The sequence below is a fragment of the Aptenodytes patagonicus genome, chromosome 13 (assembly GCF_965638725.1).
Source record: "Aptenodytes patagonicus chromosome 13, bAptPat1.pri.cur, whole genome shotgun sequence".
NCBI classification, from domain to species: domain Eukaryota; kingdom Metazoa; phylum Chordata; class Aves; order Sphenisciformes; family Spheniscidae; genus Aptenodytes; species Aptenodytes patagonicus.
The window spans coordinates 1,991,706-2,019,459 of NC_134961.1; the positions used below are offsets into that span (position 1 = coordinate 1,991,706).

At 51.5% G+C, this 27,754-nt stretch overlaps 1 protein-coding gene across 14 annotated transcripts in view; it reads left to right on the forward strand.

Moving 5' to 3' along the window:
* Positions 1-27,754, forward strand: part of CAPN15 (calpain 15) — a 59,836-nt gene that overhangs the window by 6,676 nt on the left and 25,406 nt on the right. For 7 of the 14 annotated variants that reach the window (XM_076351007.1, XM_076351006.1, XM_076351005.1 and 4 more), the window contains 3 exons: positions 2,369-2,409; positions 2,973-3,025; positions 10,045-10,364. The exons of 1 other annotated variant lie outside the window; for it this stretch is intronic. In XM_076351007.1, the coding sequence (XP_076207122.1) occupies positions 10,189-10,364 (176 nt within the window). In that variant the 5' untranslated portion in view covers positions 2,369-2,409; positions 2,973-3,025; positions 10,045-10,188. Of the gene's footprint in view, positions 1-1,513; positions 1,546-2,368; positions 2,410-2,972; positions 3,026-4,062; positions 4,222-6,876; positions 6,936-10,044; positions 10,365-27,754 lie in introns of those variants that run through there. 6 more of the 14 variants (XM_076351012.1, XM_076351008.1, XM_076351017.1 and 3 more) reach the window with 6 other exon arrangements.

Consider the following 27,754-nt stretch of genomic DNA (forward strand, 5'->3'; position numbering starts at 1 on the left):
AGTGTTCCCCTCTCCTTGCTGTCTGTGTGAAGGCCACGTGCTCTTATGGGTGGGGATACTGGCGTCCTCTGGTTTTCTCGTGAAGAAGAAACTCTAAGAGTGGAAGAGAAAATGTGAGGTCTTCCAGGACCTCGCAGTCTTAAGCCTTGGAAACTGCATGACTGTCCCAGGGTGTGTTTGAGGCAGTGCAAGGGCAGGGAAATAAATTAATCTAAGAAACTCTGCATTGCTTTGCCTGCAATAACCACAGTGCCGTGGCAGTTCCCAGCCCAGGACTGGGACGGAGAGATGACTGTGTTGTACCTTATGTGGCTGGGCCGCTTTTAGCCTGGCGGTTCAGAGCCTGCTCTGCAGAGACAGGATGAGGTGGCGAGAAGCCAGTCTGAGCTTATACCTTCAGGATATGCTTGTGGTGTCCACTGCAGGAGAGCCTCTGATGGTGGTGTCCTTGTGTTTGAATGAGCAAGGCTGATGTGGCCTTATCCCAGGCCAGGGCTTTGGATTAATCGAATGGACGCTAGCGTGCCCTGTGTTGGCTGATCTGGTCTGCCTGGATGCTTATGGGCTATCTGGAGTCTCCGTCTGACTTCGGTGTCCAGCCTCAGCAGAAGGTCTGAAGGAATCTCTTAGGGTTTGGGGTCAGTGAAGCCAGGCCACGAGCGCTCTGGTCTTTGAGTGGTGGCTGTCACCAGCCAGGTGTCGGCTGAGATCTGCGCCATGGCTAGTTCTCAACTGTGGGAGGGATGAAGTAACGTTCCTGCTCTTGGATCGGTTTTGATGCAGCCTTGGAGTGTCTTGTGAATGCTACTGCAGGTGTGCAAAGCCCTTGTTCCCGTTGCCTGACTTTGCCATGCAAGGTGCTTCAGCCAGCAGAGCCTGGTGGAGGGAAGGTTGGGGGTCTGTAGCACTGCGTGAGGCTAAGGCAGCTGGATATGTCTTGCCAAGGCATTTGAGAGTGGCTCCTGTAACATGATCTCCTCTCCATCTGCCTGTTTGGGTTAACATGGGTTCAGGATGCAGCCAGCTGGTCTTGGTTAAGAGGCCAGCTCCATCACTGCGCTGGGAGGTATGTTGCATGGCCCGTTAGGGCCGGCTTTGCTGTAGCAAGGGCAGCTTCTTACTCAAAGCATCTGCATTATGTTTCAGCCCTCTCATCTTAGAGTACGGCATTTTACTCATGTGATCATTATATTTGTTTAAATAACTGCTCTCGTGGGCAAATACTGCTTAAGGCGTTGTGTAATTGAACACATCCTACAGTTTCAGCTGTATTGGTGGAGCTGAAGGGGAGCCGCTTGTGACGGAGACAGTAAGCCACTGTAGCTACTCCGGTGAGGAAAGGGCAGTGTCGTAGTGGTGTCAGGCACTGTTATATCTGTATCACTTTAGTTGTACCAGGTGTTACTCCAGTCATATAATTTCAGTTACGATATCATCTCCTAACAGAAATAACGGCATGGCTACGACATCAGTGTGCAGAAGGATTCACATGTTTTTCAGGATGGTCCAGGACGGAGTACAGGTGTAATCTGGAGGTGGAGAGGGGTAAGCAGTACTGTGGTGCTTCTCCATTAGGTTATCGCACTGAGCTGTGCTAGAAGAGGAATTACCTTCTTGTCCCCCCCTCCGGGTTTCACTCTCCCTGTCCCACCTCCCCTGTGCTCTCCTGGTTCCCTGGGCTCACGGGGAAGGCGGCAGCCTCTTGTGCAGTTCTCAGCGATTCTTATGCTTTTTATCTCCTGGTTGTTTGTGATGGAAATGCCCAATGCCACTGTTGTCTGTCAGGCTTATCCTACCTCTGCGCTTGCCTGAGGCACAGCCAGAGACGTGATGGTTTAAATCTAGGCCAGTTGGTTGGAAATTGGGACGTGGTGCCTGACTAAAGCCAGGGAAGGCCAAATCGCATAAAAATGTGCGATTACGTTACATATTTACCGTCTGTCTAACCTGTGTTAGAATTAAAGCTGTAGCTGGAGTGTCTGGGGACAGTGTGCTCAGGGGACATTTCCTCCTCCTCCTCCTGTCTCTGAAACTTTGCTTCCCAAGTCCGTGCCCTGGGTTTTCGCTGGCTGTGAGACTCTGCTGCTTGCTGCAACTCTCTTCCCCTCCCGTCTGCAGTGGCCAGCTCTTCATCTGCTTATCTGTCAGCTTAGCATGATCTGAAGATACAATCCCTGATGTCCTTTTGGGTATGACCTCGTGTTTGTGCTGTGCCTGGGCACCTATGGCCCTCTACTAATTCAGCGGGCTGAGGAACTTCATGGGTCATCAAGTCCAGTTCCCTACTGCTGAAGACAGTCATCCTGTGCAGGTCATGAACTTGTCTGGGAACTAATTGTTGGAACTAACTCTGTGCTTTTTTCCCCAGCGCTTCTGGAGCAGCTGGTCCAGAGATCTGCTCTTTGAAAGGTTAGAAACCCTCCTCTGACTTCCAGTATCCAGTTTTCCTGGGCTGGTTTATTGTACTTGTGCCATTGCAGAGTGTCATCGTGCAGATGAGAGATGACTTGCAAATTTTTTTTCCTTCCCTGGTTCACTGTAACCTTTATGTCCTGCACCAGTCATGGCTCTCGATGCAGATTTGTCCTGAGAAATGTGTTGAAAGCTACTTTGTTTTTCCATTGCTTCTTTTTGGGAGGTTGGTTTTGCTGGGCCCGTTTATTTCTGTGTTGTGCTTTTGAGTGTTTTAAGTGCAGGTGGAGTTCTGAGCTGCACAGTTTGCGAATGTTAGCGAATACAGAAGAGCACTTTTTGCACTACTGTCACTTCTGTCTTCTTTTTTAATGTTTGTCCTTGCTACTTTTGCCATCTTGCCCCTTCAGGAGGGATAGATCTTGTCAGAAACAGTCGAATCAAGGTGAACCTGATAAAGCAATGTATTGAAGAGCCAGTGCCTGGCTCTTACTCGTGGCTCTTATTCATGTTTATCTCTAGCTGTGAATGTGCAATAACAACAGTTCTGTTCTGCACAGGCTGGCACAGCCTCAGACAGGAAGATCTGCTGTTTACCAATCAACACTCTGCTGTAAGTGAGAAAGGGGGAAAAAAAAATGTTTTATTGCTGCTGGGTAACCCAGAGTGTAGTTAAACCTTTCTGAAAAAAAGAGGAAACTAAGAGCACATGTGTTACGCAAGATGCATTTTTCCTGGCAAGAGTCCTGTGTGTGTGTTCTTCATGCAAAGCATCCCTGCTTATGCTACTTCCCATTAAATTTATAGCATATTGGTAGCGGGCAAGTAAAAGCTTCCTGTTTTATAATGCAACTGGTCTCAGCAGGCAGTCTGTCGAGGTGATTTTTCAGCCTGGCACGTTTTGTAGCTGGGGCAGTCTGTGGGGTGAGTAGGATGACAGAACTCTGCTACAAGGATTATAAACACAGAGAGGAAAGGATCTGGAAATTAAATCTGCTGGCAAAGCTTCCCAAGATTGGATGCTGTGGCTTGTCTTGTTTTGTTTCTTCCCCTTGCCTTTCTTTCTGTGGCATTACCGCGATGTTGCTAATGAGACAAACCATGCCAGCCCACACACGCTTCTGTCAACACTGCGCTCAAAAGCCATCCACAATTGGCTAGTAAACTGGAGGATGTAAGTGGCTCATTGCACTTCATTGAAGCAACGTTAATTGACTTAATAGAGCACTAGGGTTTTACAGATTTGGTTGTGTGTGTTTTGTTGTTTTTTCTTTTTTAAATGTGTGTACATTCAGACCCTGCTTCAGCAGTGCCTTTGTTGCCATTTTCACGCTTATTCAGAAAAGGACCTTCCTGCTCTTCAGCTGTCAATGGAGATGGGTTTTGAAGTTAACCCTTATTTTGAAGAAACCTTCCTGCTTCTTCCTCTTCTTCTCCCCATAGCTTGTAATTAAGATGTTGATGCCTTTTCAAATCTGTATAATCCCCTCTCTCAAAGTGACCGTGGATAGATTTCCAGTAGCTCACTGGATAATCTATCACTGGTTTACAGTGTCCCATGCAAGGGAGAAGAGGAAACTTTTTTCAGACTTTGACGCTAGTTGCTGTGTGGCTAAGCTGGCTCTACAATAAATCTACTTTTCCTATCAGTCTTTCACTTCAGGCTTTGGACACCTCTTCCTCTGCCTGCATACTTACGAAGAGTCAGTGCTGGGCATTAAATGCAGCTCAGCCCAACTCAGCTGCTGTGTATGAGTTTCTTCTGTGTTAAAGTTGGGCCAGAACCAGTTTCAAGGCAGCTGAAAGAAGGTAAAGATCCTCAAGCTTGCCTTTGCATGTTAACATCCGTGGCTAGAAAGATGTGCTGCTGTTCTGGACTTTGCTAAAGTGTAGCATGAAGCGTGAGGTCCTGTTCTGTGCTGGTCTAGGAGTCCAGGTTAAATTATCTTGTTACCTCATTAATAGCCCATCTGGAAATCCAGGCAGCTAATTTCATCTAATGATATCTCTGCAAGTACCGCACCAATCTTGTTTCTCACCGTGATTTGGAAAATACTGCAGCTTCCAGTCCCCTAGATTTCCTCTAAGGCCAGAACATCTGACTCGCCTCTCTTCTCTCAGCCCTGCTGCCCCATACCAAACATTTAGGTGGGTAAGTTTTACCCTTCTCTCCGTTTTCCCTGTCCTCCCATTTGCGGTGCTTGCGCACTGCCTGTCATCCTAGTGCCTTTCGAATGTGAATACTTCTTGGCCCTGGGAGGTTGGGCAGTGCTTTCTGAGTCACAGGACTATGCCCCGACTCACACGGGAAGCTCTGTGGTAGAGCATGAGGGCTGAAAAAGTCTTCCACGTCCCAGTTGAGTGTGCCAACCGCTGGCCTGTCCCTCCTGTTATACCTATGCCTCAGTCTGACCTTGGAGGTACCTTCCCACCCCTCCCTGCCAGAAGCTTTGCAAGGAACTGGAACTTGCTGACACCTTAATTTCCTGCCAAGACTGCAGCACTCGGGCTGCCTCGTAGTGCTGGCTTGGCAGGTGAGGACAGGAAGAAAGAGCAGCAAAACTTTGTTTCTTGTCACCAAGACACCAGCTTTGTGCAAGACAGCTGCTCAGCATGGAGCAGCATGGAGCATTCCAGTTTGCTTGTCTGCTTTGCAGCAGCGGTCTCACAGGTGACCATGGGTTCTCTTGCTGCGCTTGAGCCGTAGAGCTCTCACTGGGTCAGTGTTTAGCATCTTGGATTTCAATCTGTCCTGCATCTGTCTGAGGTGGAGGTCTTGTTGCTTGTCTCCTCTTTTCCCTCCTGCCTTTTGGAAAAAGAGGGATTGTTCACCCTTCCTCCCCTGGGGTTACTTCTTTTATCAGGGTCATCTCAGCCTGGTGAATACAAGTCATGCTCTGCTTGGTGCCGGTACCTGGCTTTGCACGTCCTCAGGTTCTGCCACCCTGCCTTGTGGAGCTGGGAGCACGGCTGTCTATCACTTGCTGTGCACACAAATGCTTGAGCTTCTTTTCCTTGCTTGATTGGCATGACACACCATCAGGCCTCCACTCTGCATCCTTCTTTAGTTATTCTGTGCCTGACCTCCTCTGTGACTTTTTAGCCTTCTTACGCTGACATGTCTCATGCTGTGTACCTTACCCATCCCTGCACACTCTTCCCTGCTTACCCTGGACCCCTGTGAGCATGTGTCTCCTTCGGTGGTAGGTGGGGAGATGTCCTCCTGTGCATGGTGACAGGCTTGGTGGAGGGCCATGTCTTCATGATATATGAAGTGGTCTCCTCCAGCTTGATGCCCCAAGCCAACCACAGCTCCTCCAGCTGCACTCATCTGCCCCGAACTACTTTGTGTTTAGGATGGGTGAGTTATGTCCTGCAGTCCCTAGAGAGGAGGCTGCTCCTGCCAGGGCTGCGTGTGGGGACTGGACATCCCAAGCTCTTCAGGAACCCTTGTTTCTCTGTGCAAGCAGCAGGCTGCATGTGAGTGAGCGTAGAGAGCTCCTCCTTTGCTGTTGAGGGTGGTATCAGGTCCCAGCCTGTCTTAGCCCCCAGGCAGGGGAGTTCTCACAGCAGAGGGAAGAGGAGGGCTGGTGCTTGCAGCTTCAATCCTAGAATTAAGCCTCCTCTTACGTGGCTCCCTCTGGGCAGAGCTTTGAGGGATGTTTTTCCCCCAGGTACATGGTGTGCCCTCTCCTGGGCCAGCTGCTGGCCCGGCACCTCAGACTAGAGCTGTCTGGTGTGGGGGGTGGCTGTGTTTTCATTCCTGGATCTTCCCTGGAGCAAGGGAGTAGCTCAGAGGTGACTTTATTTATAGGTTGGGGGAGTGGAGGAGTTAATGAAGTGACGAAGTCGTGTCCCTGAGTCTGGGAGGCTGAGAACCAAAAGAGGTTGGAAAACTCAGGCAGGAGCTGAGCTGGCTTGTGCTGCATGGACGAATAAATGAATTGGAAAAGGAGTGTGGGGGATATCCCATCACAAGGAGGGGGCTTCTGCGCATGGGAGCAGCTGGGGTCAGTCTGCCTCGCTGGTTTCCTCAGTGGGCTGGAGCAGCTCCAGGGACCTCTGTCTCTTCTTCCTGCTGCGTGCCAAAGGGAAGAGCTTCGGGCTGATCCTAGGAGGATGGTAGGAAAAGTTGATCTTCCAACTTCCTAGATACATTGAACCACGTGGGCTAGTTCCTTTTTTTTTTTTTTTTTCTTTTTTTGCTCTCTTCAGAGCCAAAACCTACTTTGGAGACAGAGGGAAGGAAAGGGGGTTGGGTAGACCTGTATCCCCACCCTTCCTGCCTGCTTTGCTGTGGGTGGTGTGACAGAGGAGCTGGGGCCCAAAGGGTCAGCACTGCTGACTGGTGTTGAGGAATAGGGCTTATGTGGAAGCATCCAGGCGGCTGCTCTGCTGTCCTGGCAGCAGGAGGAACCTCCATGGGAAAGCTCTGCTGTCCTGAACTCGCTCTAAGTGCCTGCTGCTCAGGGTGCTGGTGGGGCAATCTGAGGAAGGGTCTGCATCGAGTACAACAGATCAGGGTAAGTGGGTGCGAGTGGCTTGGGGGTGGAAAGTCCAAATCTGGTTTTATTTTGGAAGCAATATTTTGGGAGCAGTTAAACAGCGTCAGCTGAAACCTGGTAATTATTGCAGCTGCAAGGGGCAAAAAACCAAAATCCAAACTCAGCACTAAGGTGCTTAACTATTAATTTCCATGAGTGAGATCCACCCTTCTCAAGACACTTCAATCTGTTCACATTGTTGCTTCCTCTCCTGTTTAGGTAGGTGGAAGCAGTGCTTTATTAACTAGGAGGAAAATCCTGCTCCCTCCTGCCAAGGCAGAGGAGGTCTTGGCAGTTTGCTCCCCTTCCACGGCTGCAGCCTCCCCTGTTCAGCACGGGCGATGTGCCCGCAGGGCATCTCCTGGGGCATCTCCCTGCCCGGTGGGAGAAGTTCCTCAAAAATAAGGCTGGGTGCTTCCAGAGGGGCTTTCTTCTTTGTAGGCTTCTTTAATTGACCCCTTCCCTTACTAGAGTGTAGTTTTCATTCTCGCCTTTACTTCTTGCAGGCTCTTCATTTGCTTAGTGTTGGCCAAAGGCGTTTTCTGGCTCAGCATGGCGAGCACGTACATGCTTAACGTTGAGCTGTAATGCTGCCACTCCTCCTGTTTTCGAACAGGTTCACCCTCTCCCCTCCTTGGGCCAGCGTTCCCCCCCCAAACGCTGTTCATTGGCTGCTCTCACCTGGCATGAGGGGTGACCCTGAAGAAAAGGATTTACTGCTTTGCCCAGAGAAATCCGATTTCACGCAGCGCTCGCAGCCAAGCAGCCCGCTTAGACTAGACACTCTTGGAGATCACTACGACTTAGCTAGGTTATCCTCCACCTATTTATAGATCCCTTCCTCTCCCCAGCTCCACCCACCGTGGGGTTTTACCGCACCGCCTTAAAGCAGGACTCCCAGCCTCTCCTCTCCCTGCAAAGCGTTTGCGTTGAGCTGCCTGCTCAGACTCCCTGGTGCAGACCTGGCGGAGGAGGACGGGCCAAGACACGAGCAACACGTTGGGAGCCAGCAGTAATGCGGGCAGCAGGCATGTCTCTCGCCTGTTGTGGTGAGCTAAAACTGGCGTTTCCATGTGTAGGAGGAGGAAGCAAAGGGTTCTGCTTCTCTAGCTTGAGAGTCAGCTGAGGAAGTGGTCTTGAACCAGCCTTTGGAATTGCTTTGTTTGGCAGTTTAGCTCTGCTCGAGAGGGGGAAAAAGGCTATTAACTGACCGAGCATCCTGCCTTCTGTTTTGCTCAGGCTGCGGTGAACTGTACGGGGCCGCGTTTCTACCCATCTTGCCTTTATATGGTGGTAGAAACCAAGTCTTGAGGTGAGAGACGGAGTTCGTTCTTCTAGCAGGTCTCTTAGTTGAACCCCCCATGCCTTTGGTGCCGCTGCGCAGCGCGGCTGCTGGGGCCCGTACAGCGCTCGCTATGGGGGAGCCGTCGAGGGTGCGGCAGAAAAGCCGGAGATGCCGTAGGTGTGGGACAACTGATCTCCGCAGTTAGACTTGAGCTGATGATACTTGGAAATACTCTTCCTTCGCATCACATGGCTTTCATTTAGCCAGAAAGTTGCATTTGTTACAAATTAACTGCTTGAATAGCAGGAAATGAGAGGAGAAGCGCCAGGGACCCATTTTGGCTGGATCTGCAAAAATCAGTGAAATCTTGCTGTTGGGCAGGTAGCAGGAAGCAAAGTGTGGAGATGTGTTGGCTGATGCACAGCAGTTAGGCAGACCAATTAAAACGAGGAGTTCGAGGTAGGGAAAACTGTGTTCTTGGGCTTTTTTTTCAGTTTTATTTTGTTAGTCCAGGCTTTGCAGGTTGCAGAGAAGAGACCACGACAGAGCGGTTAACATTCTCCAGCTAATGGCCTAATGCTGGCACATTCCGGTATTAAGCTCGTAGCAAAACCGCACCTGCTCCTTGAGCTGCCGCATCCGAGAGTCTGTTATCTATCAAGGCCTTTCTTGATCCCTTAGAACAATCCTGGGATTGAAAAACTGTATTTTAGGAGCCTTTGTTTTAGCCTTTTAACTGCACAAAGTAGTTTCTTCGCAAAGGTCCTTCTACAGTTCATTCATCTCTATAAATCCTGGTGGGTAATTGAATAAGCTCAGCTGGGCTAATTTTTTTTTTCTTCCTCGTTTCTTCTTTTTTCCTCTGTTAAATGTTCCCTTGATCCGTTCCTCCTGACACGCATTCAGATTGCCGTGCCTTTTTCCTTTAAGGAGAGACGTGTGTATGTTTAAACTTCTTTGTATACTAGAAGACATGAAATGTTTCTGTGGTTTAACTGTGAGGATGCTCAAAGAATAAATTCTAAAAAGTAGGAAAGAGAGAAGGAGAAAAGGAAGAACAGTCAAAGCCCCAAACTTGCTTCTATGGGTAGGGGGATGCTCAGTATCAGCTAAAAATTGGCGTGAGCTGAAAGAAAGTATTTCATTGCACTGTGTGAAATAGTCACAGAAAATGTACTTGTGCAGATACCCAGTCTGTCTGTTTTCAGCCTTACTGTGGTGTTAGTGGGGAACAGGAAAAGAGGGATATTTTAAAAAAATATTACATAGAAGGAAAAAAAAAAAAATCTCCTCACTGCATACAAGCCATCGAGTCGTACTCCTCGTAGTTGAGGTAACTAAAAACCTGGTGTGCCAGTCAGAGCCTGGAGCTTTCAGAATAACCTTTTGTGCGTGTGACTCCCAAGGGCTGCTGGTTTGGGCTCTAAAGTGACACTTGCTTGCCCCCTTTTCTGCTGCTTTACTGTGGTGGCAAGGGCTTTCTGCTGGGCTCTGGCATGCTTTCCTCCGCTAGTCAGGCTGCTTCCCCGTGCCTGGGAACTCCTGGTGCTTAACTGGGGAGAGCCTCTTCTAGAGCCCCCGTACTCCCCATCTCCAGGCAGTAAAAGCTGTATTCAGTGAAATGGCCCTTCCCATCCCAATAAGTGCTGGGATGGGGGATCCTGGTCAGAGCATGCATTAATAGGCTTCTAAAAATGGAGGGTTGTTGCTTAAATCATACCTTACCTTTCTCTCTTTTTCTTTCCTTTTTTTCCCCTGTCTCTTTTTTTTTTTTTTCTTTTTTTGTTTTTAACTCTTGATCAGAACCGACCTTCCTTTCTCCAGTGTGTTGGGATCTTTACAGCAGCCCATGCCGCAGCGCCTCGCCTATTCCACCCGAACTGCCCATGCCACTGGCTTGGACCTAACCTAGGATAAATCTCAGCGTGGCCTGGGTAGGGGGGAACCATGGGGAGCTCTGCCTCATCGCTGGCCGCAGAGACGGAGTCGGACCATGGCTTCACTAGCGCACCCTACCCGGGGCACCCAGCCGTGAGCTGGTATAGGAGTAGTCACAGTGGGCCTGTTTGGGAAAGTGCCCTTATAACGCGGCAGCATCAGCATTTACACCACCGGGTGCGAAGGTAAGGAGGAGGGGAAGGAGCCTGCTTACCTGCTTACCTCTCAGCTTGAATCCGGGGCGGTGCATTTGGGAGATGAGTTGCTTTGCATCCCGTTGGGTGTCGGGTCCTTTCATTCAGAGGTTCAGTTCAATTCCTCGTGAAAGCTAGAGCCGAATTTCCACCCATTTGAGTGATGCCAAGCCATGTCCTTTTTACAGGGCTGCTGATGTCTCCTGCAAAGTAGACTGCAGGTCTCATCCCAGCTCTTCCTCACTCACCTAAATTGTGAAGGTGGCTGCCTGGGAATGGGATCTCAGTTCCTTTAACGAGTTCGCCATGTTCTTGTGGCTCCTTTTCTTTCTGACCTCCCAGCTACACTGTGGGTGTCACAGATGGAGGATTGTGACTCCAGGTTGGGTGGCGACAAGTAGCAAGAGTTTCTGAACTCAAAAGAGCTCAAAAGCTGTTTTCATGCAAAGGCAGTAAAACGCTTTGAACACCAGGTCCAGGGGAACGAAACACACCAAACCAGAATTACTCTGAAAAAGAGCTCAGTGTTTTCAACCCTCAATTTCTATCCCTCCTCGATGAAATCAGCACCTCAAATGCATCTCTGAGTCATTGCCTCTGCCCCTTCCCCATCAGCCACTTGCAGTGAGGAATTTTTCTTCACATTGAAGGGCTGGTGTCCTGCATTCAGTCTCTGACAGGCTGAGAGGTATGTCAAAAGCATCTAAAAATCCTCTACCCGGGGGCTTGGCTACAGAGGCTGCCATGTTTTGTGCTAATAATATTTGAGCCTTTGCCTAATGCCTGCTTTGTGTAGATTCCAGCCTGGTTGGGTGTTTGTACTTGCTTGAGTCTGTTTGGAGCCGCTAGTCTTTTAGGAATAGCTGCTTGCTTCTGAGTGTCCCCGAGCTGTTGTGGCTTTCCACTGGAGGCGTTTGCTGCGATGGTCATGTAGTATCTGTTGTGTAGTCCTTGTTTTCTTGCCTTTCTGCTGCTGCGAGTCCCGGAATCTGCTTCACAGTGTCTGGCGCGCAACTCCGGGAGACTGAGGCAAGCGACGTCACGCTTTGCTCCTTCGTAGCCTTGTCTTGGGTTTCCTTGTTGAGCTGGTAACAGTGTGAAACCAATTAGCTGTTGTCTTTGCTCTCAGTCGTGGGCTTGAGTTCCTAGCAATGCCCAAGAGGCCTTTAAAAAGGCCATTTTGTGCAGTTCCCAACATCTGTTGCTGGGTGTACCAACCTTCGTGGCTGGCCCACAGTTCTGCTCGGCGGTCTGTGCTGTGTAGGTTTGTCCCCTCTAGTTTAGAGGGATCCTGCGAACAGAGCTGGGTCCTTCCTGCAAGATTATTCCTTCCAGACTGCTGCTCTTTCCCCTGTTGCCTTGAAGAGTTGGGGAAGATGTCGACGGCTCACAGATTAATACCCCGGTATGCCTGTGCACAGCCAGCACTGAGATTTAGGAGCGTCCAGTGCAAAGCTGGCACCGGGCACTGAAAAGGCGGTGTCTCTGCAGCCTCATGTATGCCAGCTGAGACTGCTCGTGATTCGAAGTCTGTAGCTTGGAGGAGCTTGAGAAACTAAGTGAAATCTTGACACATGGAAATGAATTTCCTGAACAACCAGCCTTCGTGGTGGAGCGGATGTTGGGGCAAGAACAGGAACTGCCGGTCTCGGTGCAGATAAAGCCAATGTCCTGTTAGGACAGGAGTGGTTTTTCTGATAATTATGTATTTCCCCTGCTAAAGGGAGAAGAGAACTCATCCCGGCTAAGTGCTGCATGGTTCCCGGAGACAGGAAAATCACTGGCCATGATTCACTGAGCAGTGAATTGCGTGGGAAGAACCTGCTTTAGGCAGTGATTATGGAAGTGGGTTCAAAAGACCTGCTGAGATCAGCCAGGCTGTCAGGCATCAAAGTACCCGCGGTTCCCATGGCGAGACGGGTGAAACAACAGGGTGAAGAAGCAGAGGATGATTGGTTTCCAGAGAGCAACAGATAAATATATTCCTTTAAAAATTAAGTAAGTAAATAGAACAAGTCAGGGTAGGTAGCACTGCCTCTGAATGTCCTCATCCATGGGAGTCCTGTAGCGCAGGAAGGAAGTGGAGTACTGGGGAGTCAGTTTGGGGCTGGACAGGAGTTCTGGGATAGACTTTGCTTTTCCTGCTGATTTCCTGTCCCTGCCTGTGGCTGCCTTCAGAGCTGATAACGCTTTGGCTGCTCTAGAGCAGCACAGAGCCAAGCCTGCTCTGGTCTGTCTCAGGGATGAACGCAGACCCTCCTTGGCAGGGAAACAGGGACGCAACTACTTCACGAGTGACTTTGGTCTGTACTTGGTGGGGGAATTGGGGGAGGCTTCTCTCACGGTGGGGTGGAATAAGGGAAGAAAATCAGTGCTGTTTGGCTTTCGAGATTTTAGAAGCTGGGAGGAGGCTGCAGTGTCTCCTGTTGCCTGGGTGAGGCTGGGTGATCTGGAGTACCCTGTGTGCTTGAAGACAGGTGGACACAGGGGAGAAGAAGGGCCTTAACGGTAGAAGCAGTAGATGTGTGACATGCAGATTTGAGTCCCTGGTCTCTTCTGGACCAGACTGCACAGTCTCTTTCTACATGTCGGCATCCCATCTTTTAAACAGGAGCATGCCCCTGCCTTCCCCAGCGTGCCAGGAGGACGTAGCTACTTAAAGATTAGAGGTACCAAGTGTTATATGCACATTAGTTAGAGGGATCTCATTGCTGAAATCTCTGCTTAGGGCAAAGGTGTTAAATACATCCTTGATACCTGCGTGTAGCCAGACAAATTCTGGCTTAGTTACAAGTCCCCTTGGGCTCCTCCTTGCTCGTACGCTTAAAGGTGTTTGGCCTGGGCTGTTGTTGGATGAGAGCGTTCAGCTGAGCCTGCAGACCCACCACGGCCGAGCTTCCTGACGTGCCAAACCCTTCATGAAGCTGAGAGCAGCAAGGTGCAGTGCCGCAAGCCTGGGTGCTGGCAGCAAGACATAGCTCCGTTGCTGCTGCTGCAATTGAATGGTTTGGGAGCCGTGGGCTCGTGGTGGCTTTTCCTGCTGCTGCTGCTGGAATTGGCAGTGGCAGCTCTTCAGCGTGCAGCCTTCCACATCTGTAAGGTGTTAGGAGGAAATTAGGGCACTGAACTGTCTCCCAAATGAGATTTAAGGGAGTGTTTCTGTTCACCTAGTCTTCATTCCCCAGCATTCATAAAGAGGGACAACAGGGTCCTGTCCTGGTCAAATTCTTGATGGGACCCAGAGATGAATGGGATCTTGATGGGACCGTCAGAGAGATGGGGCTGTTCCCCGCTGGACCTGCTGGGTTGCTGTGGCCCTTTCAGTGAGGTCTCTGCCGGAGCTGGGTACACGTTAGCACCAGGCTGGTGGGCTGGGGGGTCTCCTGGGTTGCAGAGCGCTTTGGATGTCTTGTGAAGGGTTTATAGCACTGAGAATTGCTTGAGTTCGTTCTGCTCAGGAGAGGCTTTTTGGGAAAAGTGTTGCAAGATCTGTGTGGCTGAATCTAAGCGTCTCTGCTCAGCACTCAGTTTGGCTGAAGCTCTCCGAGCTCCTTCCTTTTACAGAAAACATGCATTTTCTGGGGTTTCCCGCAGCATTCTGCAAAGGCTTTGTATTTTTATATAAAAGCCTCTTCAGAATGAAGTACCTCTGGGCCTCAATGGCTGTGGAGGGAGGAACAGACTCTTTTATTTTTATTTTTTTTAAATGCTAAAAATATATAAATCCCTCTGCTTTTAGAGGGAAGTGAGGAGACCTGCTTTTGTTGTTGGCAGCTGGTGGGAGGGCACTTGCTGTACCCCGCTCCCCAGAAGCACCACTTAATTCTAGAGAGAAACCCAGAGTGAGGTGTCCGTGACCTTGGTGTTAGTGAGCCCCATGGCTTAAATGTGTGAAAAGAAGCAAGTCAAAACTGCTGGGTAGTGCCACACAGTCCTGTCTCGGGGGCTTTGAGCCATCTTGAGGCTGGTGGAGGTGTTAATAAGGGGACACTGGCATATCGATGCATGGCAGGGAGCCATATGGAGGGGGAATGCGGTTGTGTGCAGCTCCTTCCCTCCCTCCTGCGTTGTGGCACTTCATCTCCATGTGCGGCATAAGCAGAACTGGTATCTAGAGGACGTCTTTCTTGTTGGGGAAAGCAAGGCCCAGAGGAGAAATGAGATGTCTGGGAAGAAAAGCTAGCGGTAAAGCATCAGGTGACTCTGCACGGTTTCCCTGCTTCTGTTTTCTGTCATCGGACCACGGGTCAGGCATCAGCCTCAGGAGGTCCGACAGCCTCGGCGGGCCAGTGTCTGTGCTCTTTGGAGTACAGTTACCCCGACAGAGCTGGGGTTGGGGCTGTGGGTCGGGGCAAGAATAGTTCCCTGGTTTTTATCAGCAACGTGCTTGGTTTTGGGTGTGCTCAGAGAGTTGATTTTTGCACCTTGCAAAAATCACAGACTGGTTGAGGTTGGAAGGGAACTCTGGGGTCCAGCTGGTCCAACTCCCCTTCCAAGCCTCCATGCGAAGAACAGGGACGTGCGTGGCTGTGAAAAAGCTGGGGATAGCCAAAATCTGCTCTGACTCTATATCCACAGAGGAGGGATGAGGAGGGAAAAAGAGACCACTCTTCCAAACCACAGGGGTACTAACATCAGCTCTGATATTCAGGACATGCCTGTTCATCACACCAGAGTGGAGCCCGTGTTCCCCAGGTGCTGGGGTGAGGTGGATGCATCCCTGTGCGGGTTGTGCTCCCTCTGGAAATTGTTGTGGCATCAAAGTTCAACTGGGATTTGGTAGAGCAATGATGCTGCAGGTTGTCGTGGATACCTGCTTGATGGGAACACTGGGCTTGTAACTGTTTGCTTGCCAGTTCTCACCAAAGCACGTGGCAGCTGGAATAATGTCTTGCTCAAGAAAGTGTGCAGTGCCAAGGAGTTGGCAGCGTGGTATGCTGTTTCATCTGCCTGAGGCTTCCAGTCCTGCCCATCCGCTTTCCATGCTGGCGGCTCCAGCAGTCCGCTCGCTGACAAAGCCTCTTAGTTGTTTAAATTGAGGCTATTTATAGCTCTGGAGCTGTGAAGAACGTGGAGGATGGCGCAGAGTAGCGGAGACCGAAGTTCTCAATAGGTACCCAAACAAACTCTCCCTTTGCTCCCCATCTGCCCCCCAACCTTCCCCATTTCCATTTCCCACAAGTGCAGGTAACAGGGCTGTCGTGCCCGCTTACCCTCTCCAAAGAGAGGGCAAAATCCAGGGCAGGGAGTCAATCAGAGCTCATGTGTTTGTCTTACCCAGCGGGGTTGGCTAAAATCTGAACAGAAATGCCTGAACCCCTTGCCTGGAGTGTTGCTGTCACAGCATGGAGAGCACAGTGGACCTGTCTCTTTGATAGTGCCAACCTTAAGAAAGGAGAGCAGCACCTTTACCTGGTTTTGGGGTGCTCCTGACACTGCAGTAGCCGAGCACCCTTGCTCCCAGGGATATAGGTTTAGGTCCTTCTCCCAAGTGCAGGCGTTGGGTAATTTTGCTTTGGTGCTCTCAGGATGCCACGCTGCACGAAGGGGGATAGCATCCAACTTTGGCTTTGCCTAGATCCATGGTCCTCTCCTCTTCATCTCTTTTGGGAAGAGATTCTGGAGATGTGATTTTGCTGTGAAGGAAGCCGGCCTCTTGTACTCTGTGCTGCAGCCATGTGTGGTAGGAGGGCCTGGTAGAGCCCTTTGGCGCTCTATTTGGAGCAGGCTTGTTTCTAGATGCAGGTATGTTGAGGGTGGGGTGGGAAAGGGATTGGTAGGTGGTGAATATTTTTGTTGTTTTATATTTTTTAAGATCAGAGAATAGTAAGAGGAGCCAGAGCAGGGATTTTTCCAGAGCAACCCTTCTGCATTGCTCCCTTGGCTTTTTTTGGCTGCAGAGGCAGGAGCTTGGTCTAGTGCTTCATGGCAAATCACTTGCACCCCTGAGAGGTGTCACGCATGTAGCCTGGAGCTGTGAAGCGGTTTCAGCCCTCCAGAAGAAGCTGATGGATGGATGTGATGACAGCAGGAAGCTCAGGAGCCTGGCTCAGCTGCTGCGAGGAAGGAGAAATGTAGGAAAGTGCGCGTGGGGTTATTTGTTTTTGTCCCACGCGAAAGAGCTAGGGTGGGAACCACAAGCCCATCCACCTAACATATGCAGCATCTGTCCTGGAGGGAGATGTACCTGCATTAACCTCATGCTCCTGCTGTCGTGGGCTTGTGGAGGGGGGGTGAGGGCAAGAACAGCCTCCTGCTTTCTGCCCGTGGGGCGGGCAGGGAGCTGCCTTCCCCTCTGAGCTGTTCGGTGCTGCCAAGTGGCCAGCCGTTTCCTGGGTTCGTTCCGGACCTCATTGCTTTCCTCCAAAATTGTCAGCTGCTGGTTGCTGCAAAAGGCACATGCTGGATTTCTCTGACCGGTAACTTAATCCAGTTTGACATCGGTGGCTCTGGGCTCGGGTCTCTGACTAACGTGATTCAGAAATGGAGAGGGGAAGACACGCAGAGCTGCAGTCTCCCTTCGCCCGCCTCCACCCCCCGCTGCAGGCGCCTGGCCTCAAGCTGGCCGTGGCACTGAAAGGCCGCGTTGATCCCATCTCGGCTGGAGACTGGTGCTCGTGCGTGGAGGAGATGGAGGGGAGCATGTACTGAACGAACCCTCTGCAGGCCTTTGTTCCCTCGGATGAAACAGCCCCCCCCCGGTGCGGGGCTACCGTGAACAGAAGGGCAGTTGTTCAAGGGACACAGAGAGGAAAGATAAGCTGTGGTTGGACGCTGTTTGCATTTGGCAAGCTGGGGCTGCATCTGTCTGTTCCTGCCCAGGGATCCACAACCCGCCCAGGTAGCTGTGCCTTATCAGCCGCTCCCCTCAACAAACTGCCCTGGGCTTTTATTTGAATTGGGTACCTTCCTGTGCTTCCCGCCCTGCCGCGCCTGCCAGCCTTCCCGCTCTGCCTGGTGCTGGCAAGGCACTGGTACTGCAGCCGGCAGCCCGTGCCAGCAGGTGCATCTCGCAGCACCCCTGCCCACAAGCATCACTGAATCCCTGCGAGGGGTAGGTGCTGAAGGTCACCGTGAGGAGGTGTGAAGAGCTGATCTGAAGAGAAAGAAGCTGCTCCCGTGTTACAGATGGCATTTATGAGGCTGCAGCAGGACATTCGAACCAGAAGGAAACTTGGAAGTGAAGTGTGAACGCAGCCCGCAGCCCTTCTGGATGGCGGTGGGACAATCAGCAGGAGAGTCGGGGCAGCGCATGGGGTGAGGATGAGAGTTTGGGCTGCAGGTGCTCAAAGGCTGCCAAGTCGGCAGCTTGCTGGGAGCTGGAGGGGCCTCGCCTGCCCTTGCCCAGAGCAGTACAGAGCTCAGCTTTGTCTCCAGACGCACGGGTTCAAGCCCTGCTGCTCCCAGCGCTCAGAGTGGTATCGCATGCTGGGGCTTCTAGTTACATAGAGCTGGGCTCCTGCGTTTGGAGCGTGGCAGATTCACTAGAGCAAAATGTTGGGAGGCTGGCTCTTGCCACCTTTTGGCAGGGAGAGGAAAGGGTGTCCATACCCCCTGGCCTTCAGTAGCATTCCCCAACTGTGGAGTGGGGAGAAGGTGGACACAAGCAGGACCTTTTGTCTTCCTGAAAACCTGATTTTAACCTGCATACCTTAGAAAGGTGAAACTATAGATAGGTAGGTGGATAGATGTGTGTGTGTATGTATGTATATGTATTTTTCTGCCTGATTCCTTGGGACACCTAGGAGGAGACCGCTTTTATTCAGAGCCCTGGTGTTGGCTGGCACGTGCCCCGTGCGGCACTGGGACTTCCCGTCAGACCTGTGCCACCAACTGTAGCAAATGGGTCCTCTTTAACCTTCCCTGCTGAGGAGCTGAGGCTTCTCCTGCTGCCTTACCCCACAGCTGTTGTGCCTATCTGCGGGGAGGGACAAATGTGGATACACTTGGTGCTTCTGAAATGTGGAAAAGAATTTGCTGCAGGGTTGCAGCCCGTGGCACAGAATGGACTGATCATTGACGCTGCTGCTGTCTTGCCCAGCAGCTTCCATGGCAGATACAGTGATGTGCATTGGGCACATCATTGCTTTACACACCCCCTAGAGAATCTCCTAGCAAAGCTTGGCACAATGGCCTGTTTTCCTTGGGTTGTCTTTTCCTACAGCAAATGTTTAGATGCTTTGTGTCTTCTGGGCATGCTGGTGTGGGCACTGCAGCCCCTGGCTCGCTCAGTGCGTGTGTGAGTGGCTGTTGGAGGGACTGCTGTTGGTGGTGATGTGGTGGGGAGGGCACAGCAGCTGACAAGACCCATCTGTCTTGTGCAGCGCTTAAGTCTGGTGCAGGCACGGCACGCATGCGCTTTCTCTCCTCTCTGTCCCATGTCCGTAGGTTGACAGTGATGTCCTTCAGGTTGTCCTTGAGGAGCATGCGTGCTGAGCTTACCCAAGACCTGTTTGTGAGAGTGTGTGTGACTTGAAGAGGTTCAGGAGCTTTAAACGAGAGCGGGAGCTGCCCTCCTTGGTAGGAAGCACTATGTCCTGCTGCAGGGAAGGGATGCTGAGCTGTTAGAGGAGCCCCAGCACGGCCTCTGGATTGGCCCAGCTGGATTGCTGCGATGGCAGGATGCTTCTCTGTGGCACGTGGACACATGAGGGTTAGTTGCATGTGCTCAAGCCAGGAGCATCCTCTAGATTCCAGCTGTCAAAGCACTAACTTAAGTATGTGTCATCTTTACAAGGCAGTAAACAGTACTATGGTCTGAATTACCGAGTCCGGAGGCCTCCAGGGTACAGTATAACGTGTAGGGGCTTCCCTGGTAATTACTGCCTGCCTGACTGCTCGAGGAGTCGGTCAGACGTGATGCTGGCTCAGTTAAGGTGGCAGTAGCTCTAGAGCATGGGGCATGAACAGAAGGAGCTGGTTGGGGTGCTGGGTGGTCGTGTGGCTCAGCGTGCCCCAGCACAGTGTTGTTCTGCTCTGCTCCTGGCCCTTCCAGCTCCACATAACCCACCCAATCCTCCTCGCTGCCTCTGAGAAGTCAGAGAAACCAAACAGCCACTGTTTTCAAAGTGCACAGCGATGCCAAACTGAATCTGAGGCCAAGTGTGGGTTCCTGTGTTGAACCTTTGCTTGATGGGGTGGTGGGAGCATGGTGGGGTTCTGATGTGGTGCAATGCTCTTGTATCCTCCTGGAGCTCCTTGGTTTGCCGATGGTATCCTGGTGGGTGATCTCCTCTGACATGGCAACTGCCCTGGGTGGCCTTGAGGCACTGTTGACTGCCACATTTTATTTGGTGCCCGTGGGGCAGGAAGGTGCGGGGGGGTGTTTCAGGCTGGTGGGGATCACAACATGCTGAAGGAGCCCATCTCGCTGTCCGCGCTGGATGCTGTGCCACAGAGGGCACAGGTCTGGGTCTGCTCTGCGCATCCAGGGGTATTTTATATGCACACGCTGGTACTGAAGATTGGCCCAGGACTGTCCTAGAAGCCATCAGTGCAAGGAAATGAAAATGGCAAGTAGGCTGTGCAAGGGGAAGCATTCACAGCCAAACCGCAATAAGATCAGCATGTTTTATCCCACTGAGCTTCTTGGAAACTTTTGATAATTGTCCCCTCTAAAGTTCAGGCACATGAGAAAGAGAAGTAAGTGACCTTTATAGGTCAGCTGCACATGTGCAAACAGATCCATTGCTGTTGGTGGCACTCAGCCTGTGCACAGGATCCCATCTGATCCCATCTCCCTTGCAAGAAGGAACTGGACTGAGCTGCTGGCTGGAGCACCACGAGAAGGTACTTCAGCAGCAGGGCTTGAGAGCTCACCGATGCCTGTATGGTCAGTGTTGGATTGATATTTTGGCCTCTCAATAAATTGTCCTGCGGTGGTCTCTGTAATGAGGTGTGAATCCTCGAGGCTGGCCTGGCTCTGTCGGTAAAGAGCAGGGATGCTGAGGTGGTGAAAGGCCAAAGTCTCCTTGGAGGTAATTCTGAATTTCCTCCATGGTTTCAGCAGTATGGGACAGAGCAGCTGGCTCAGGGCAGGGTGAGTTTCCCTGATGTCAAGAGGAAGCTGTTCTGTTAAAGTTCACTAAAGAGGTTTTGCTTTTCATTTTTTTGAAGGTTATGTGTCAGCATCCAGTCCTGCAGAGTGGAGCCAGGATTCCTTGAGAGCTGCAACACACTCTGAGCTTTCCTTGGCTTCTTCTCAGAGGAGGGGTCAGTGGGGGCATCCTGTGGCTCTTCGTACATGCAAGGATATTGATCCATGACTTCAGCCTTTTTCCTGCAGATCTAGTGTGCAGAGCTGGCAAGCTCCTGGAGGTACAGGTCAGCTCACCTCTGACCTCGGCGGGTAGGAATGGTGTTTAACCAGTGCTGGGATGAGAAGGTAGAAGGCAGAGGGTGACATCTGGGATGGGGGTGTCCCTCTCCTGTCCTCTGGAGCCTTGGAGGCTGCAGTTTGGAAGTCCTGGGAGCAGCCGTCAGCCTGCGGGTGCCCTGGACCCTTCATGCCATTCTCTGCCTGCTGTATTTATGGATCTTGATGCTTCAGCTGCTGTGGAGATGGACGGATTTCTATTAACCGTACCCTGCATGTGCCCCGCTGTGAAGTGAGCCCAGGTATTAGCGTTGCAGGAACTGAAGGCTGGAGCACAGCAGCTGGAAATGCAGGGTGATTTATTCAATGGAGATGTGAGAGATGGGAACAGACAGCTTTGGAGATGTGTTGTTGCTCCTGATCCATTTCCCTTTCCTCCTCTCTCTTTCATTCTCTCTTTCTCTTCCCCCACCAGTCTTCCAATTTTATTTTAACAGCACTACAAATTGCAGCATAAATCTTAGCTGAGCAGCAATTTGGGTTGGCGGCCACCAGTAAATTTCCTCTTCCAGCCTCCCCACACGAGAGGGAAGTTGCCCTGGAAGTAAGGGGCTAAGGGTGAGTCCTGAGTGTGTCTGGTTTATAGTCCCATCAGGTTTCCCTGGCTCATTCCAGTTATGGGCCCCTAGCATCTTTAGCCTTAGTCCCACATCTCTCTAGTCTATGGGAACAGGAAAATTCTTCTCCCACTCCAGCCTCCAGTACTAACACCTGGTGTGTTGGAAAGTGGTGTGAAACAGCCTCAAACATGGGGTAGGAGGGATGCGTAAGTTGCAAATGGTGGCATTCAGGTGTATGACATCTAAAGCTGTTTGCTATTCTTAAAGATAATAGAAGGTGGCCTTCATCTGGGGAAATGGACCTGTGCTTCCAAACTCCCCTGCACATGCAGGTGCTTTTGTTTCCTGATGCAGAATGCATGTATCCTCTACAGGCTGTGCTGGGAAGAATGGCAGAAAATAGCCCTGTGCGGTGTGTGAAGGGCAAAGTCTTTGCCCTTTAGCTCACACGAGGGATCTATCTGCACAGTCCCACACCAGGAGCTGTTTGTCCTGGCAAACGTGTTTCCCAGCTGCCTGTACTGTCTCCTTGGATGTGTTTGTAGCCCCCTCCCCACCATGCCTGAGCTTGACACCCTGCATTGAGGCCAGGTATTATGAGGGCAGAATAAAAGTACAGACCGTGCCTTCCTCAGCCTCTTCTTGTCTGGCTGTGAGGCTTCAAAGGCATTTTCCGTGTGGGGGTCTTAAAACACTGGGCAAGTGTTGAAAGATGCAAGGATAGGTCTGCCTGATGTCAACAAGACTTGCTTTTTGTTTGGTGTACTGGTGAGGAAACCAAGGTGCAAAGCGGGGAGGCATCTGCTGCAGAAGTGTGTTAGAAAATGGTGAGATTCTGGGGGTTTGGAGTAGCTGGGATTTTTGCAGAGGAGAAGCACAGGGCCAGCAGTCCCTGCGGTGTCTAGGGACTGCAGGGCTCTGGCTCCAGCTGGCCACCTCGTCCTTGCCCTGCTCTGTTCTCCAGGGAGCGCAGGCTCTTTTGAGGGAGACCACAGACCCTCACTTAAAAAAGAATTTCTTAATTGGCTTAAAGACAGAGAAACAAAAACAACAAGTAGAGCTTCCTCTTCATCCAGCTTTCTTTCCTCTGCAGGGGTTGCTTTTGAAGCGATTGCTCAAACATACCTCAGGTGCAGGTAGCTAAATGGGGGAAATCAAGTGTCCTTTGGTCCCAAGAGTCCACCCTCCTTGCTGAAGCTATCCCAGCTCCTCAGGTGAGAGAGCAGCTTAATGAGTTCAGGTTCTTGCTCCTTTCCTTGCCTCCTTCCCTTCCTCCTGAGAGCAGGTAAGTCTTTATTGTAAAATGTAACTGTAGAAATCAGCCCTGTTGGTGCTTTCTTTCCTTCCCACTCAGATTCATATCACTGAAGGGCTCCTTCCCTTTCTGTGCCTCTATGCTTAGATCCTCCTTCAAAGAGCAGCCTGTGCTCCGCTTCTCCAGGGCCTGTTTCAAATTGGACCTGGAGAGATGTGATCAAGACTGTTATTTGAAGGATTGCCATGCCCAGGTCTCTGAGCTCCTCCAGTGGTACCACGGCTGCTTCTTCTGCAGCTGGGGTGAAGGACACATCAGCAGGCTTCTGGAACAGCTTTCCCTGTTGGGATCCTTTCTTCCTCCAAGAGAAGTACTGCCCAGCTGGGCTGCTATGTTGCAGGATATCTTTTCTGAGCTGGGCTCACCCAGCTCATGCACAGAGCCTGCTGTGACGTGTTAGTGAAATTGGGGTAGCGGAGACCCTCTTCCTAAGGCCTGTTGCACCTACCCCTGAGGGGCTTCCTAGGTAGCACAGGGCATGGAGCTCACTGCCTGCCTGCCTCGGTCCTTGCGCGCAGGCAGTGCCTGCCGTGCTGAGTCTGTCCTTAGCCAGGGCTCCCCTGGTTGTAAAGGGAGCAGCCGCAGCTCGATTCAGCATGAATACTCTGCTTCCAAGGGCAGCGTGTAGCTGCTTCAGCTCCTGGTTAGATCCTGTTTAACCTGATCTCTGGCTCTGGCCTTGTCCTGGAGATTGGACCTTCATCCTCTTCAGGGGGTGGCAGCTGTTCTAGAAAGGGAACAGGAGTCCTGATGATCTCCCGGGCTGGTATAAATCTCCTCGCTAGCACTGAAGGACCTAGTGTGATGTAGGTGAGGAGCTAGAAATTCATTCACAGCCCTTGGCCTGATGTTTGCAGACAGAGGTGGTTCTCTGCTCCTCTGTGGCCAGGCGCTGGCGTCTAGTGTCTGGGTGCTCAGAGGTCCTGGTAGCTCTCTGAATCCCAGGCTCAGATGCATGTTTTGTTCTCTTAAGATTCCCCCCACATACATACACAAACCCTTTAATAGCTGTAATAAACCATATGCCCCTGTTATTTAAATAGAATAAAGTAAGTTGGAAGAGCCTCCCAGGAGCATCTGGAGCTTCACCACCTGTGGAAAATCGGCAGTTAAAGGAGCTGTATATGTGGTGGAGAGTGGGGAGAAGAGCCCATAAAGACAGTGTCAGCAGAAAAAGAGGAGTGTCTGAAAGTCTTTCATCTTCCCGTTGGCAGCGCTTAGATGCGACTCCAGCTGCTTTCTATTCTGGGTTGCAGGCAAGTGTGTGCTCCCACACTTGGTTATTACTGCTTGCAAAGAGCAGGTCTGGATTGACCCAAAGGTTTGGAAATCATTATGCTATCGAGTAAGAATAATTTAGAGGATGGTGAAGGAGCATTGCCAGGACTCGAGAAATTCGTGTTTGGTTTCTGGACTCGTCTTAGACTTAGTGGTTGGGCAGGACCCGTGGTCTGTCAGTGCCTTGGTTGCTGACTAGATAACAGGCCCCATGGAAGGAGAATTTAAGGCTCTCCAAAACACCACTGTCTACTGCAGGCACAGGGCTGCAGAGATACATACGTAGAAGTGTGTACAGGCGTCAAGCCTTAGTTTTTTCAGGTGCTGACGGTGTTTTTTAGGCTGCAGTGGGAAAGTCATTCCCAGTTCTGTCCAGAACCTCTCCAGTTGCTTTGTGGAAAGAGGGAATCTGGCAGCCAGCCAGGTGTTGCAGGCTAAGGAGGACACAGTCATATCTGTGCATTCACTGGAGACCAAATGGGCACTGGAATGACGTCGCTTCAAGAGGGGGCTTCTGTGCTGCTGCCTGTTCTCTCTTGGCTAATCCAGACACCTAGTTAAGAGCTTTTATTTCCTGGCCTCCTGGACTGTGAAGACTCCACAGCCAACTCAAACTTCGCTTGTAAGCTCAAGATGCAAATATGAACATCCCACCTGTGCCACGTTGCTGGATGCTCCTTAACACTGTGTCTCATCCCAGAGGCACTTGTGCCCAAACGTTCAACCTCTTTCAAGGCTGAAGGGTTGAGACATGAACCCTCTAGAGAGGGGTATGCTGAGAGGTGCCGTGGTGTGTGTCCGAGTGCCGTGTTGAGCCCCTGCTGCTCGCTGGCAGCCCCGGGTGCGGAGGACAAGCAGTGATGGCTGGCTAGCACACACGGTGCTTGCCTGCCACCAGAATCCCAGGTGGGTAGGCAGGTATCTTTTGCAGCCTGGTTCTTCTGAGTTGCTGATCGTCTCCCTCTGTGAGTGATGCATATATCACTTGACTGCCGGTACCCTCCCCTCTCTGCTCCAGCACGTAAGCCTCTGTGTGGTACACCAGCTTTGACAGAAAGGGCCAACCCCACTGCAGGCTTTCACCGTTTGTCAGAATAAATTGCTTCTTCCTCCTATTGCGTGGAGGAGATGCTGGTTCATTTGCCCTGAGTCTGAACAGCACCTGAGGTGACTTCTCCCCCCGCCTTGTTCTTCCTCCCCCCGAGCCTGCAAGGAGAGCAGAGCTTGCTGGCTGCAGCATGGCAACAGCCTCCTGAAACCACAGCTGATGCAGCAACAAATTTTGTGCGGTCTGGCATTTGTCTGCTTGACCTGACATAACCTGGGAAGGGGAACAGAGCTGGAGAAGGTGTGGATGATCCAGGAGCAGGAAAGGCTGGAGCCATCTGTGAGGTTGGTGGGGTTTACTGCTGTTGGAAGCCTCTGCTCTCCATGGTGGCCCAGGCAGCCGAGCTGACCAAGCAAGCCCTCGGCCCCGCTTCACCCCAGGTCAGTAAAGCGTGGAGGGACGTGGCTGCAGTGCAGCAGGCTGCACCAAGCCTTTGTGCATGTTTTGTCCAGGACGTGGTAGTGAATGTGAGTGTGCTTGAAAGTTGCATGTGGAGCCAAGGACTCGGTGGAAAGAGTGAGTGTGTGCATATGTGTGCGAACTCCAATACCTAGTTCATCTGGGACATCACCCTGGGCTTCTGCTCTGTGCGTTGAGGTCCTCCTCTGGGATCGGTGTTCTTTGGAGGGGTTGCAGATGTGGTTCCTGAAGTAGAAGAGAGGACATTCAAATTTGCTCTCTGCCTTCTGATCTCCTGTCATCAAAGAAGCTGCTCAAGCACGTTGAGAGATAGCAGGGCTTGCTAGTTTGTGGCACTGGGTCTGGGAGGAACCGCCATCCTCGCCTTTCCCCTCGCTGCCAGATGACATTTGTAGCATGGCTGCGGTGCTTGATTACTGTGCCCTGATCCGACCATAGGCTGAACCCCGGGGATGTCGGGAGTTGCCAGAGTTCCTCTCTTCCTCTGTCCCTTGGCAATCTTTCTTTCTTTCTGCAGATCAGTGCAAAGCTTGTTGGCTGGGTTATTAAGCATGGGCTGCTTTCCTGAGGCACAGGCTTAGCTTTTCATTAAGGCCTGTTAATCATCCTGGAGAGAGCCTGACAGCCGCTGGCGATGGACCACAGTGCCCTGCTGCCTTCCGTCTCGCCGGTGGGCGCGAGGTCCTGTTCGCGGTGCCCCGAGCCTGGCTGGCAGCTGTGGGAAAGGGCGCTGTGTGATCTGGCATGGGACAGTGCCGCTGCAGAGCTTGGCAGCGGGGGCTTGGGCCCCGAGAAGTTTCCTCGTTTGCAGGAAGAGCGACCGGCAGCAGGTCTGCCAGGAGCCAGGATGATGGCCAAGTTAAAGCCCCAGGAGAGGAGGAGGAGGTTGGAGGCTCTGCTCCCCCGACTCTGCCAGGCTGCAGCCCCGCTCTCCTTAGTCTCAGACCTCACGGAAAGACGAGTCTTTCTCTCTCCCTCCATCCCAAATGGTACCGAGCTCTTGATTACTGCTGTTCTTTTCTTAATTGTACCTTGGAGCTATGCCTTGATTTATTGCTTTTTCAGGGAGAATTCAGGAAAAAAGATGGTTGTTTCTCACGGAAATAGCGGCCTGCCCCGTGCAGCTGATTATGGGCAGGCTGGGAACTGGTGTGACAAAAGGAGAGAGGGGCTTTGCAGGGTCCTCCCACCTCCTTCCCTGCGGTTGTGCCTGTGTTGCGATAGCTCCCACCGCCCCGCAACCCCTGCAGGGCCACGCGAGGGGGCAGGCAGCCCTCTCCAGCCTTGTATGGCTTCCTCTGACAGCAGTATTTTGCCTTTCAGGCCTCAAAGGCAGCAAATAGCTTTGAATTTCCTTTTCATCCTGGGAAGAAGGGATTTAATTTACTCTGTGAAAGTACAGGGCGGTGTTTTGGAGCTGAGCTGGTGGCGCTGGCTGTGAGAGTGATGTGGGGGTGTGGAGTTGCTCACAGAGCATCACCTGCAGCTCCTCAATCCTGTCCTGTGCCATGCTCTCCACACATGAGATGTCCTAAGAGGTGTCCTCTAGTCCATTCCCTCCTGCATTTCATCTGAAATCCTTACACTTTGAGCTCTTCTGGCCACCCTTCCCACTCTTCCCGACCCGAGCATCCTAGATAATCATTGAGATGAAGCTGTTGCCATCCTGCCATCTCTGGGCAAGGCACCACGTGGGCAGGCAGGCATTCCCATGGCCGGTCTGCTGGGGTGGATAGCAGATGACTCCCCCTGCCTTGGTGAGAAGTGTTGATGGCAGGGCCTGGGGCAGAGCCAGCCTGGCAGTTCTGCAGTGGAGACGGCCAAGAGGCAGTAACAGAGGAGGAAGGTCAGAGGAAGGCCCCTCGACCAGCGGATCTGAGGGAGTGGCACATATCCTTGATGGAGCAAAAAAGGACGTCCCTCCTTGGTATGTCAGTCTCGTTGAGGTCTCAGCGGTGCGTTGAAGACAGCAAAGTCTTGCCTGTCTTCCTCTCTGGGCAAAAGACATGGTGAAGGGGATGTTCTGTGGCCTCCCTGGATGCCACTTATTGGCTGCTGTTAATGCTCTGAGAGAGGCATTAACCCTGTGCTGCTCTTCCCTGGGATCTTCTCCTGGCTCACTGCTGTTACCAACTTTTCTGTTGGCTTTTTAAATTAAAACCTGCCGTGATTTGAAATTAATTGGTGTAATAGTAGTAGTAAAGAACATCATCTTCCCAGCTGTTCTTCCCCAGCATCTTCCTAGTCCTCCTAGATCTGGCATGTTGGTGACAAATCCTCTCCCTGTTGTTCCTGATATCCCCTGATTTCTATACATCTTGTGCT